General features: G+C 43.5%; 1 protein-coding gene across 1 annotated transcript; it reads right to left on the bottom strand.

The window, feature by feature from the left end:
• Window positions 1-3,043: 3,043 nt before the first annotated feature.
• LOC140206840 (uncharacterized) lies at window positions 3,044-12,931 on the bottom strand. Its single transcript, XM_072275083.1, has 2 exons — window positions 12,831-12,931; window positions 3,044-9,461 (listed from the first exon to the last, which is right to left on the bottom strand). Exon 2 carries the CDS (start codon window positions 9,075-9,077, stop codon window positions 7,803-7,805), a length of 1,275 nt encoding a protein of 424 aa, XP_072131184.1. The 5' UTR covers window positions 9,078-9,461; window positions 12,831-12,931; the 3' UTR covers window positions 3,044-7,802.
• Window positions 12,932-14,361: the final 1,430 nt, after the last annotated feature.

The raw sequence follows: 14,361 nt of genomic DNA, 5'->3' as shown, positions 1-14,361 counted from the left end.
TGTAGTTGGGGACGCCTGATGAAGTAGGGCAAACTCAGCAGGACTCCTTTGGAGGAAATTATGTCTGACAAATGTCTTGGAATACTTTGAGGAAATAACAGGCAGGATAGATAAAGCAGAGCCAGTGGATGTTGTTTTGCTTGGATTTTCAGATGATCTTTAACAAGGTACCCCATGATAGGCTCACTGAGAAAGTAAGGAGGCATGCTGTGCCTCAGGGATCTGTTCTGGGACCCCTACTCTTTTTATAAATGACCTGGATGAGGAAGTGGAGCGATGGGTTAGTAAATTTGCTGATGACACAAAGGTTGGGGGTGTTGTGAATAGTGTGGAGGCCTGTCAGAGGTTACATCGGACATTGATAGGGTGCAAAACTGGGCTGTAAAGTGGCAGATGGAGTTAACCCCAGATAAGTGTTTCTATGTACATTTTGGTAGGTCAAATATTATGGCAGAATATAGTATTAATGGTAAGACTCTTGGCAGTGCCAAGGATCAGAGCGACCTTGAGGTCCGAGTCTATAGGACACTCAAAACTGCTATGCACGTTGACTCTGTGGTTAAAAAGACATATGGTGCATTGACCTTTATCAATCGCGGAATTGAACTTAGGAGCTGAGAGGTAATGTTGCAGCTATATAGGACCCTGGTTAGGCCCCACTTGGAGTACTGTGCTCAATCCTGGTTGCCTCACTACAGGAAGGATGTGGAAACTATACAAGGGTGCAGAGGAGATTTACAAGGATGTTGACTGGATTGGGGAGCATGCTGTATGAGAATAGGTTGAGTGAACTCGGCCTCTTCTCCTTGGAGCGACGGAGGAGAGGTTACAGCGGGACTTTGATAGGATGCAAAACTTGGCTGAGAAGTGACAGATGGAGTTCAAGCTGGAGGATGAGAGGTGACCTGATAGGGGTGTACAAGATGATGAGAGGCATTGATCATGTGGATTGTCAGAGGCTTTTCCGAGGGCTGAAATTGCTATCACAAGAGTACACAGGTTTAAGGTGCTGGGGAGTAGGGACAGAGGAGATTGTCAGGGGTAAGTATTTTACTCAGAGAGTGGTGAGTGTGTGGAATGGGCTGCCGGCAATGGTGGTGGAAGCGGATATGAAAGGGTCTTTAAAGAGACTTTTGAATAGGTACAGGGAGCTGAGCAAATTAGAGGGCTATGGGTAAACCTAGGTAATTTTAAGGTAAGGACATGTTCGGCACAGCTTTGTGGGCTGAAGGGTCTGAATTGTGCTGTAGGTTTTCTATGTTTCTATGAACATACATTTTGTGTCAGTAACAGATTTGGAAATGTTGGATTTGGTCTCTCAGCCAAATAGTTGACACAGTTTGGGAACAACTGGACTCCGAGCACCGGTCTCTACAACACCGACTGGGACATCCTGCAGGCCCGGGAAGGGTCTGGTTATTCCTTGTATTTGAAGACACAGACACCAGGAACAGGAGCAGGCCTCTCGGCCCCTCCACACCGTCCTGTCATTCAATAAAACCTCGGACCGGTCCACCCGGGCCCCCAACGCGACTCCCATCCCCACTTTGCCCGGACCATTGGCCCCGCTTGCAGGGCAACAGTCTGCCGGTGTTTGCCCCCCAATGTGGTGAATCGCCACCACCGTGGGCTCAGACATTTCCACAGATGAGCCCCTCCTGTCCCCACCGGGACAAACATCCTGTCCGCCCCCTCTCTCACCGTCTTCATCCTCTCCCTCCCCGGGGAACCGGCATCAAACCGACGGGCCGAGCGGTCTCCTCCTACCTCTCAGCGATACATCAGACTCCGGCCGCAGGAGACGCTTCACAAACGCCCCAACTTCCCTCGGAGGGAAATGGAAATAAATCAGAAAGCGGACATTTACTTTGGGATTTGTTCCGCTTTAACGGACAGGTCGCGCTGCGCCAGAGGACGGGGTAACGCCCCCTCGGCTGGTCCGCCTCCACTATTGGGTGTAACCAGTGATTGACATCGCTTCGCACCAATGGGAATAGCGCAGCTCCGCAATCAGTTCAATTCCTCTGTTGACTGCTCGGGGAGGGGGCGTGGCTCGTGCTGAGTAGCTCAGCCGTTAAACCGAAAAAGTTCGAGCACAGCAGCGCGTGTGTGACGTAAGGCACCGTGCTCGTGACAGCAGATGCAGATACGGGGAGACCATGGGTGACGTCAGGCGCGTGGGAGGGGCTGTTGTGTGACGTCACGTGAGAGGAGCGCTTCAATTTTAAAACACCTTTTGTTGGGTCCGATCTGGAACAACAAAATTAAATTCGGGTTTCATCGGGACCGGATCCGGTGTTGTGAGATGTGTCCGGCTGTGCCGTGTTGTTGGTGGAGTGGGCAGCGGGGTGTTCGTCTCCGGGCTCTCCTCAGCCCCGCTTTTCACTTTGCGACCGAGCCCGGACCGTGGATCAATTCCTTGTGGTTCTGCAGGGGGTTTGGGGCGAAGGGACAGTCTGTCTGTCTGTCTGTCTGTCTGTGTGGGTCGGGGTTATGAGTGGGTGTGGGTGTGGGTCCCGGGACAAATTAACTTGTAAACACCGGACCATCTGGTGAATTGGATCAGACAGCTTCGCTCGCCTGTCCTTTCAGGAAACAACAATTCTCTCTTCATATTAATGACTGTCTAAACTTGCTGTGAACAAGATTATGTGTTACAAGATTGTGAGTTACAGAGTCTAGGACAGCTGTCACCGTCATGGGCTGCGAGTGCAGACAGGGATTGGGGTCACTGAGCTGTGCATCAGAGAAGGACACGGGTTTGTACAGCCTCCTGTGGGGTAGAAATGTCCACACGGTGAATTCGGATCTGCTGGCACATCGAGAGTCTGAAAGGGAAAGGGAATAGGGAAGGGGCTGAGCAGAGAGTTTTAACAGGGGAACCTGTTCAGGGGTGGAGGGGTACAGCAGCTGTCTGATAGATCGTTTTAATTGTTTTTTATAATCTGACAGATGGTGACTGAGGAAGAAGCTTGTTGACGGAGGATAGCCGGAGGCGAGCAGGTCAGACACGGAATCAGGATTTGAATTGAATTGACTTTATTTCTTATATCCATCAGGGGTAAAAATCTTCACATTACGTCTCCACCTAAATGTGCAACGTGCAGTCATAGTAATTTATAATAGTTTACAATAAATAAAACAGACAATGTAATATAGAGTACACTCAAATCTCTGTGAGTTCATCAGTCTGACGGCCTGGTGGAAGAAGCTGTCCCGGAGCCTGTTGGTCCTGGCTTTTATGTTGCGGTACCGCTTCCCGTCCCGGATGGTATCAGGAGAGAGACAGTGATGTGATTTCCTGTGTCACGGGTACAGACATTCATCTCAAGTGAGGAGTTTGTGTGGAGATGCAGCTTCCCTGGAGGTGGAGGAAAGAGGACACACCAACAGGTGGAACCAGCTGTGGGAAGACATGGTTTGTCAGGTCTGATGATGAGCTGAATGTACCATAACCTTCAGACTGAATCAGAAAACCATTCTGAGGGTATTTGAAATGTCAGAAGCAGGGGAGATGTGATCACATGTGCAGAGGGCAGGGGTTGTGTCTCCATCAGACCCTCAGTGAGATGGTTCAAGTTATAATGTGCAGGGATGAAAGCACAGTGTTTGGGGCCGGATTTCATCACTGATTCTGACACAGTGAGAGGGTTAGTTTTGCCGTAAGGAGGAAACATTAATGGAGAAAGAGACAGGAACTTCATCAATTCTACACGGGTCCCATTTATCAGCACTTGGCTCTTAGCCGACTGTATCTCGGCAGTTTCTTTCTTTCTTTTCAAATCTTTTTATTATTATTCAAAAATAACACGAGTACATCAAAGTAAGCGATACTTACAATGTCTCAAGGAAAAAAACATTATTTTCTAGATTGAAAAATTTTGTTGATATTAAATAGAAACCCTACTCAGCAGGAAAAAGTGGGGGGAAACCCCATTAGGTGTACAACCCGGAGCCATGCGTCATACAAAAAGCTTCTAAAAATAAACAGCAATCCGCCAGCAAGAAAAAAAAATATATACCAAAATTTACAATTAGATCGTGGAGGAAATCTACCAATTAACTCAAATAATAATAACGAGCAAATGAATCCCATCTTTTCTCAAAATCAAATAAAGGTTCAAAGGTTCGACTTCGAATTTTCTCCAAACTAAGACATAGCATCACTTGAGAGAAACATTGTGACAAAGTGGGAGCTGATGTATCCTTCCACTTCAACAAAATGGCCCTCCCAGCTATCAAAGTAACAAATGCAATAACATGTTGGTCAGATATAGAGAGACCACGGATATTTTGAGGAATTATTCCAAAAAGCACAGTTAATTTGTTAAGTTGTAAATTAATTTTAAGCGCTTTAGAAATTGTCGAAAAAACTGACTTCCAGAACTGTTCCTGTATAGAACAAGACCAAAACATGTGTGTCAGCATAGCTGTCTCAGTTTTACATCTATCACAATAACTATCAACATTAGGAAATATTTTAGACAGTCTCTCCTTCATCAAAGGGTAACGATGTACAATTTTAAATTGAATAGTGAATGACGAGCGTATATTGAAGAAGAGTTCAGCTTCAGAATCCGTGTCCAATCCTTCGTCATAAGAGATAAATTGAGTTCCTTCTCCCAATCTTGTTTAATCTTAAATAAAGAACACTTATCCCATTGTAATAAAAAAAATATAATTTCTTCCAATAAACCCTTCGTCAAAGGGTTCATACTCATAATAATATCTAACAGGTCAGCCTCCAATACGCAAGGAAAATTATTTAAATATCTTTGTAAGAAATGTCTAACTTGAAGGTATTGTAAAAAGTGTGAGTATGAAAGATAATATTTATCAACTAATCGTTCAGAAGACACCAATCTATCTTCTTTAAAAAAAACAAAAAAAACCCCTTTATTTTTCCAAAGTAAAAAAATTGGATCACTCAAAGGCGGCTTAAAAAAGTAATTTTGATAAATTAAACTACAAAGTTTAAATTTTTTAAGATTAAAATTTTCAAAAATTGCAAAACTGGAGCCAAGTGTGTAATGAATGCTTAATCACAGGGTATGGATTTAAATTAACAACTTTAGCTAATTGTATAGGTAAAGCAACTCCTAATAACGAGGTTCAGTAAAACTGTTTCACAGCTTTCAATTCCAGGTCTACCCAAATTGGCCAATCATTCTTATCAACCCAATATAACCAAAAGGACATGTATCACACATTAACAGCCCAGTAATACATTCTTAAATTAGGCAAAGTGAGACCTCCATCCCTTTTCAACTTTTGTAAGTGACAATTACTAATTCTTGGTCTTTTATTATTCCAAATAAAAGTTAAAATAATAGAATCAATCTGATCAAAGAAACTTCTTAGTCAATAAAACAGGGATATTCTGAAATAAATATAAACATTTTGGGAAAATCATCATTTTAACTATATGGATACGACCGACAAGTGAAAAGGTAAGTGGACTCCACCTATTAAATCAATACTTCATAGAGTCTACCAAAGGAACAAAATTGGCTTTATAAAGATCCTTATATTTTTTAGTGATTATAACACCTAAATATCTGAAAGAATCTGTGACTTTGAAAGGAGTATTATCATTTATAGAGGCAGGTTCATTTAAAGGAAACTATTCACTTTTACTAACATTTATTTTATATCCTGAAAAATCTCCAAATTTATTGAATAATTTTAGCAAGGCAGGAATAGATTCTTCGGGATTAGATACATAAACCAATAAATAGTCAGCGTAAAGAGAAATCTTATGAATGGTCTCATTCACAAAAATCCCATGAATATTTTTAGCTTCACGAAGAGCAATACCAAGGGGTTCTAATATTAAAGTAAATAACAAAGGACTTGATGGACAACCTTGTCTTGTCCCCTGTGAAATCTGAAAAAAAGGAGACCTACAGTTGTTATTGACAACAGTAGCAATAGGAGCTTTATATATCGTTCCAAACCAATTATTAAAATTAACACCAAAGCCAAATTTCTCTGAAACATTAAAGAAATATTTCAACTCGATCAAATGCTTTTTCAGCATCCAAAGAGACGACGCATTGTGGAGTTTTAAAAGAGGATAAATATATAATGTTAAGTAGTCTCCAAACATTTGAAAAGGAAAAACGACCCTTTATAAAGCCTATTTGATCTTTAAAAATAATTTTACCCAAAATATTATCTAACCAATTGGCCATTATCTTTGACAGAATCTTAGCATCGACTTTCAATAATGAAATAGGTCTATATGAAGTACGGTCAGTAGGATCTTTATCCTTTTTAAGAATTAAAGAAATAGAAGCCTCATAGAAAGTAGAGGGTAAATCACCTTTCAAAACAGAATCCTTAGACATTTCCAACATATATCCGGAAAAAGCAATTTTCCAATTTTTTTACAAAATTCTCCAGGACAGCCATCAAGTCCAGCGGCCTTACCAGATTGCATTGAAAAAATAGCTTTATGAATTTCGGCTTCAGTAATTTGGGCATCAAGAGTCTGTACAGACAGAGTGGTCCCTGGCTTCGTATGCTATCATAGGTTGCTTGCCTTTTATTTTGGGCTTTCAGGGAGGTGGGCGGGGTTAGAATTAGGAGTTTTTTTTTTCCTCTTGGGTGGTTCTGGAGCATGGGTGTTTTCTATGTGGTTGTATTCTTCATCACCACCATTTTTGATCATCCTGTATTGGTATGTGCTCTGTGCAGGTATAAAGTATAATAAAATTATAATATGGTATTTAAACAGATTAATGTAATAAGTTGGAATGTTTGTGGTTGGAATCATCCTATTAAACGAAAAATAGACAAAACTATTAACTGATTCCAAACTGATATAATTTTTGCTCAAGAGACACATATCAGGGCAGGAGATCTAAATAGATTTTTTTTGGATGGTGGAGAGGTTTGCAGTTCCACTCTACTTCTCAGAGTAAAACTAAAGGCATGTCCATCTTTATTAAATCTAATATATTTATTCAAGAGGATATTGAGTCAGATTCGAATGGTAGATTTTTAATTGTCAAAGGAGTGATCTGTAACAGAAAAATTGTTTTGGTCAATCTGTATGGTCCTAACTTAGATGATCCTTCTTTTTTTAGAAAAGATATTTGCTTTACTGCCTGATTCAAATGAATATATGTGATAATGGGTGGGGATTTTAACTGTTGTTTAAATCCTATGATTGACAAGAGCTCATCCAATCAGCGACTTCCAACTCACTCTGTGTCACTTATTAACTCCTTTTTGATCAATTTTGGATTGATCGAATTATGGAGATATCTGCACCCCGGTAACAGAGAATATTCTTTCTTTTCACATGTTTACAAAAAATATTCGAGGATTGATTATATTATAATCAATCCCCGCTTCCTGCCTAGTGTTAAAAATTGTGAAAATGACGCTATTGCTATATCTGATCATGCACCTTTGAGTTTGTGTTTTGAATTTATGTCATTCTTGCCTGCTCAACATAGCACATGGCACATGTCTCAGACATTATTGCAAAACTCTGACTTTGTTGGTTTTATTGAAACCCAGATAAAAGAATTCTTTCATTTTAATGATATAGTGGGTACGTCCAAATGAATTATATGGGATACATTTAAAGCATTTTTGCATGGCCAGATCATTTCTTATTCAGCTAAGCTTAAAAAACAGACTAAAGTAGAATTAGATAAGATTGGGCTGGGAGGCTATCACCACCTATATTAAGCTGCTAGCCTAAGCGAGAGTTACATATGTTCAGATAACTGAGTGAATTGCTTCCCACATTCAGAGCAGGTGAACAGCCTCATTCCAGCTCAATCAACTCAATGATGCACATAGGGTTGATTTGGCTGAGAGAATCTCTTCCCAAAGTCTGAGCAGGTGAACAGCCTCTCCCCAGTGTGAACTGACTGATGTCTCTGCAGGGAGGATGATTCAGAGAATCCCTGCCCACAGACTGAGCAGGTGAATGGCCACTCCCCGGTGTGAAGTGACTGGTGTTTCAGTAAGTGAGAAGACAAAGTGAATCCCTTCCCACAGTCTGAGCAGGTGAATGGCCTCTCTCCGTTGTGAACTCGCTCATGTACCTTCAGTTTAGATGACAAAGTGAATCCCTTCCCACAGTCTGAGCAGGTGAACGGCCTCTCTCCGGTATGTACTCGCTGATGTACCTTTAGTTCGGATGACTGCATGAATCCCTTCCCACAGTCTGAACAGGTGAACGGCCTCTCCCCAGTGTGAACTCTCTGATGTACCTTCAGTTGGGATGATGAATTGAATCCTTTCCCACAGTCTGAGCAGGTGAATGGCCTCTCCCCAGTGTGAACTCTGTGATGTACCTTCAGTTGGGATGAGCAAGTGAATCCCTTCCCACAGTCTGAGCAGGTGAACGGCCGCTCCCCAGTGTGAATTCTCTGGTGCTCTTGCAGGTTTGATGCCTGACTGAATCCCTTCCCACAGACTGAGCATGTGAACGGCCTCTCCCCAGTGTGAACTCTCTGGTGTACCTTCAGATTAGATAACCAAGTGAATCCCTTCCCACAGTCCGAGCAAACGAACGGCCGCTCCCTGGTGTGAACTCGCTGGTGTGCCATTAGGTCAGATGACCGAGTGAATCCCTTCCCACAGCCTGAGCAGGTGAATGGCCTCTCTCCAGTGTGAACTCTCTGATGTTCCTTCAGCTGAGCTGATCGAGTGAATCCCTTCCCACACACTGAGCAGGTGAATGGCCTCTCTCCAGTGTGAACTGACTGGTGTGCTTGTAGGCTAGTCGACTCAGTGAATCCCTTCCCACAGTCGAAGCAGGTGAACGGTCTCTCTCCAGTGTGAACTCGCTGGTGTCTCTGTAGATTAGATGAAGAATTGAATCCCTTCCCACAGTCCAAGCAGATGAATGGCCTCTCTCCAGTGTGAACTCGCTGGTGAGTCAGTAGGGTGGATGACTGATTGAATCCCTTCCCACAGTCTGAGCAGGAGAACGGCCTCTCTCCAGTGTGAACTCTCTGATGTACCTTCAGTTTAGAAGAGCAAGTAAATCCCTTCCCACCTTCCGGGCAGGTGAATGGCCACTCGCCCGTGTGAACCCGCTGGTGAGCCATTTGGTCAGATGACCGAGTGAATCCTTCCCCACAAATTCAGCAGATGACCAGCCTCTGCCCAGTGTGAACTGACTGGTGTGTCCACAGGTGAGAAGACCCACCACAGAACAGGTGAATGGCCTTGTCCCAGTGTGAACTTGCTGATGTACCTTCATGAGATGACCTTGAATCCCCACAGTTTAAAAAGGTGAACGGCCACTCCCCTGTGTAAACTGACAGGCCTGCCAGTCGGTCAGATGATCGAGTGAATCCCTCCTCACAGTCTGAGCAGGAAGGATGATCAAGTGAATCCCTTGCTCCACTTCTTATAAGCGTGGACAGAGACAGCAAAACTGGCGTGTTGTGTTCGAGATCCTCATAGATAAATTCCTTGTCGTTTTTAACCTGAAAAAAGATTTATAAAATCCATCAGTGGGTGAAGGACAACATTTCAGATGAGATCACTTTAGTCACCAAGGTGTGATCTGCCATCACACTGTTTCTGTGAGATTCAACCCAAGTTGGAGAGAGAAATCATCTTCTATCTGGGCACAGTGCTGGTATCTGGAATGACCATCAAACTCTCTGATGCTCTTCCTGTCTCTATAAGAATGGGGCATTTCTGCCATCTCCAATCTGTGACCTGGCTCAGTTTGACTCTCTCCATTGGTATTATTCCCTGTTCCCACTGAGCTGCATGGGTGCCTGGCCCCACAGTAACTGAAAGACTCTCACACAAATAGCCTATGTTGACGGACGTGCAGCTGGGATTTTCTTTTATCTACTGTCAATTTACAGTGCCACAGTTTTAACGCCATGTAAACATTTCCTGCCCAGATGAATGGTTGGCCCGCACAGCTGTTAAAAGGAATTAAATGAACATTAGTATTATTTCTTGTTCTTGTCACAGAGTCACAGAAAAGTACAACACAGAAGCAGGCACTTTGGCCCATCTAGCTTGTGTTGAACTATTTAACCTATCTACACCCATACCCCTACCATCCAGATACCAATACAAACCTCTTAAATGTTGAAATTGTGCTCACATGCACCAGTTGGGCTGTCTGCTCATTCCACACCTGGATGACTGCCTGTGTGAAGACGTTTACCTGCATGTTCCCCTTAATATTACACCTTTCACCTTCAACCCATGGCCTCTGTTTGGCGTCCCACACCATCTCAGTGGAAAAAGCCAGCTTGCGCTTACCCCATCTATAACCCTCACAATTTTGATACACTTCCATCAAATCTCGCCTCAATCTTCTACATTCCAAGGAATAAAGCCCAGACCTGTTCAATCTCTCCTCATAACCCAAGTCCTCCAGACCTGGCAACATACTTGCAAATTTTCTCTGAACTCTTTCAACCTCTTTTACATCTTCCTGTAGGTTGCTGACCAAACTGCACACAATACTCCAAGTTAGTCCTCACCAATGTCTTGTACAACATCAACATAACATCCATCTCCTGTACTCAGTACTTTGGTTTATGAAGGCCAATGTGCCAAAATCTTTCTTTCTATCCCTATCAAACTGTGACACCACTATCAGTGAAATATAGACCTGTATTCCCAGACCCCTTTCTTCTACAACACTTCTCAGTGCCCTACCAGTCACTGTGCAATTCTAGGTCCTACTAAGGTGCCACACTTCACACTTGTGAGCATTAAATTCCATTTTATGTTTCTCAACCCATTTTCCCAGCTGGTCTAGATCACACTGCAAGCCATGATAATCTTCCTCGCTGTCCACTACACCACCAATCTTGGTGTCATCCACAACTTTGCTGATCCAGTTAACCACACTATCATCCAGATTACTGATATAGATGACAAACAACAACAGATCCAGCACTGATCCCTGTGGCACACCACTAGTCACAGGCCTCCAGTCAGAGAGGCAACCATCTGCTACCACAGTCTGGCTTCTCCCAAAGACAGTGTATCATCCAATTTACTATCCCATCTTGAATGCTGAGTGACTGAACCTTCTTGACCAACCTCCCATATGTGACTTTGTCAAGTGCCTTGCTAAAGTCCATGTAGACAACATCCACTGCCTTGCCTTCGTCCACTTGCCTGATATCATCCTCGAGAGACTCTATAAGATTGGTTAGACATGACCTACCATGCACAAAACCATGCTGCCTATCTCTAATCAGAACACATCTATCCAAATACTTATATATCCAGTTGCTGCACATATGTTCCAATAACTCTCCCACTACTGATGTCAAGCTCACTAACATAAAATTTTCTTGTTTACCTTTAGAGCCTTTCTTGAACAGCAGAACAACACTGGCTGTCCTCCAATCCTCCAGTACCTCACCTGTCACTAAGGATGATTTAAATATTTGTGCTTGGGCCCCAACAATTTTTGCACTTGTCTTCCGCAGCGTCCCAGGGAACAACTTGTCAGGCCCTGGGGATTTATCCATGGTAATTTGCCTTAAGACAACAAACACCTCCACATCTGTAATCTGTACAGGGTCCTTTCTAACTCTCACACAGTTTCGTGTGTCCTGCACCTTGGGTGCAATGCACCTCTCTTCATGACATATCTATCACTCCCTTCAACTCCTGGATGATCTGGAATTCATCCATTTCCAGCTCCAACTCCCGAACGTGCAGGGTTACAAGCTGCAGCTGGATGCACATCTTATAGGTGAGGGTGTCAAGGACACTGGAAGTCTCTCCAGCTTCCCACCAATGTCCCGTCCAATTTGTAATGACCGGTGTGCCAAAAAATCTTGCCTGTGCAATTTTTACCCATTGACAACATGTGCACACTGAACTTTAAATAGAGAGGTATTTATTTTAACAGCTAGCAAATGAGAACTCTGATGCCCTCTGGGTTTGATTGAGTTCATCTGCACTCTCACACAACCTATACAGCAGGCCTGTAGAGGGTTACGAAGGATTTTCTCGCCAGACCTTTTGCACACCGTCCATATCTGATTTGCTCGCTAAATGATGCTTTAAAAAGTCAGATTTCCAAAATCACTCCACTTCCTCGCACTTGCAAATTCTCCAGCAACTTTTGCATTGCCACAACACACACAGGTAACACCGGTTTCTGTATTGTACATAAATATTTCCCCTGAACCCTCCCCCAGGGGACTGATGACCAATGAATATGAACGGAAGGGCAGGTCTCATTGGAGAATGGCACATTTGTGTGTGAAAGCTACTTGTTGATCAGGACAAAGGCGTTTGATATCATTATGTACCCAGAGAGAATGGGTCAAAACATGTTCCCACGGGTACAAAGGTCCAGAACAAGAGGAGGCAGAACAAGCAACACACACAAAATGCTGGAGGAGCTCAGCAGGACAGACAGCATTATGGAAAACAGTACTAATGCTGAGTTCCTCCAGCAATTTTGTGTGTGTTGCTTGGATTTCCAGAGTTCCTCCAGCAATTTTGTGTGTGTTGCTTGGATTTCCAATATCTGCAGGTTTTCTCGTTTGTGATTGAAGGCAGAACAGAGGTGTTTTTTTCTCAGCTGGTGATGTAAAAGATTTTGTTCCCTTTCTCCGAGTTCCCAATCCTTGCATTTAGACAGCTGGAGCTCAGCTCTGTCTGAGAGATCCATCGGTTCCCATTCCCTCATCAGCCGGAAGCTCCCCGGGGCCCATGTACGGATCGTGGGGCTGAGAGAGAGGGAAGAGAACAGGACTGTCCCGGGATTATGGTTCACGGTGTCCGGAGCTCACAGCAATTGTCCCGAATTCGGTGTTGAAAACCCCCACCCGCAGCCGGGGAATATCTCTTACCTGGAGCCGATTTCTCGAGGCCTTTGAGTACTGCGCGCATGCGCAATTTTCAGGAACAGACTGCAATTCAATCGGTGTTTCAGCGACAGTGAAGATTGTTGCGCAGAGCTTTCTGGGTCATCACGGAGCCATTAAAAGTTTCTGCAAGCACAGGTTCCATGTCCATACCTCAGGTTTTTTTGTGTGTAGAAAACTCAGCAGCTCTTTTAATGCAGAAAGCAGCTCCCATAAGCAATGCATAAACTATCAGCAAACTTTCCGCGTGTCTAATGCCAAAGTAGAACCTTGTTACAAATGCAGATATGAAACACAAGAGATTCTACTGTTGCTGGAAATGTAAACACACACACACACATAATGCTGGAAGAACTCCGCAGTTCAGGCACCAACTAAGCAGAGGAGTACACAATCTAGGCATGCTGAAGGGACTCGGCCTAAACGTTGCCTATTTACTCCTCTCCACATTTGCAGCCTGATCTGTTGATTTCCTCCAGTATTTTGCTGAAATTAACCACCTTTTTTTTCAATCAAACAGTTTCAAAATGTTTCTGATCTTTCATTTGTAGCCATATTCTGCTGGTTGGATTCCTCTTCCTCCTCGTCCTTGTAAACTCTTAATTCCCATCTCTTTCTGGAGCCCCAACACACTGATTCAAGCTGGTAACTCTTTGGTTTCTGACTCTACACAATCGAAGATTCATTTGCTCATCTGCTGTCAGACTTTAGAGGCGCATTTAAGCAAACCAGCTGTCTGAGGCACAGACCTTTGAAATGAGTGAAAATGACACAAAACTTTGAAAAGAGCAGGGAAGAAGGAGTTTAACCGCCTTAGACCAGAGCCCTGAAGAACGTTAAAACCACAGTGAGCTCATTGTGTTATTCAGCCTGGACAGAAGCATGCAGGAAATTCATGCAGGTGTATAGGATGATGAGAGGCATTGGTTGTGTGGATAGTCAGAGGCTTTTCCCAGGGCTGAAACGGCTAACACAAGGGGGCATAGGCTTAAGGTGTTTGGAGGTAGGTACAGAGGAGATGTCAGAGCTACGTTTTTTAAACAAAGTGTGGTGTGTGTGTGGAATGCACTGCCTACGACGGTGATAGAGGCGGATACAACAAGGTCTTTTAAGAGACTCTTAAATAGGTACATGGAGATTAAGAAAATAGAGGCCTATGCGGTAGGGTAATTCTAGGCAGGTTCCAGAGTAAGTTACATGGTCGTGACATCATTTAGAGCCAAAGGATATGTCATGTGCTATAGATTTCTATGATTCTCTGAAATTCATGGAAAATCTCCTATCCCACGGAGTGGTGACTAGTTGCAACCTGTCATCACAGGGAGAGTGAGAGGGGAACAGCAGGGATAGATTTTGATATACTGATATGGAACAGAAACATGGACAGGGACCAGATGGGCCGAGAGGACTCTCTAGTGTACATTGTGAGTGGGGTAGAGACAGTAAGTACCTGAGACACGGGATTTGATATAGAACTGATTTATCTTTCACAGATCCACAATATTAAACATCAGTC

Source organism: Mobula birostris, chromosome 13, assembly GCF_030028105.1.
Source record: "Mobula birostris isolate sMobBir1 chromosome 13, sMobBir1.hap1, whole genome shotgun sequence".
Classification (NCBI taxonomy): Eukaryota; Metazoa; Chordata; class Chondrichthyes; order Myliobatiformes; family Myliobatidae; genus Mobula; species Mobula birostris.
This window is presented reverse-complemented; position numbering and strand designations above follow the sequence as displayed.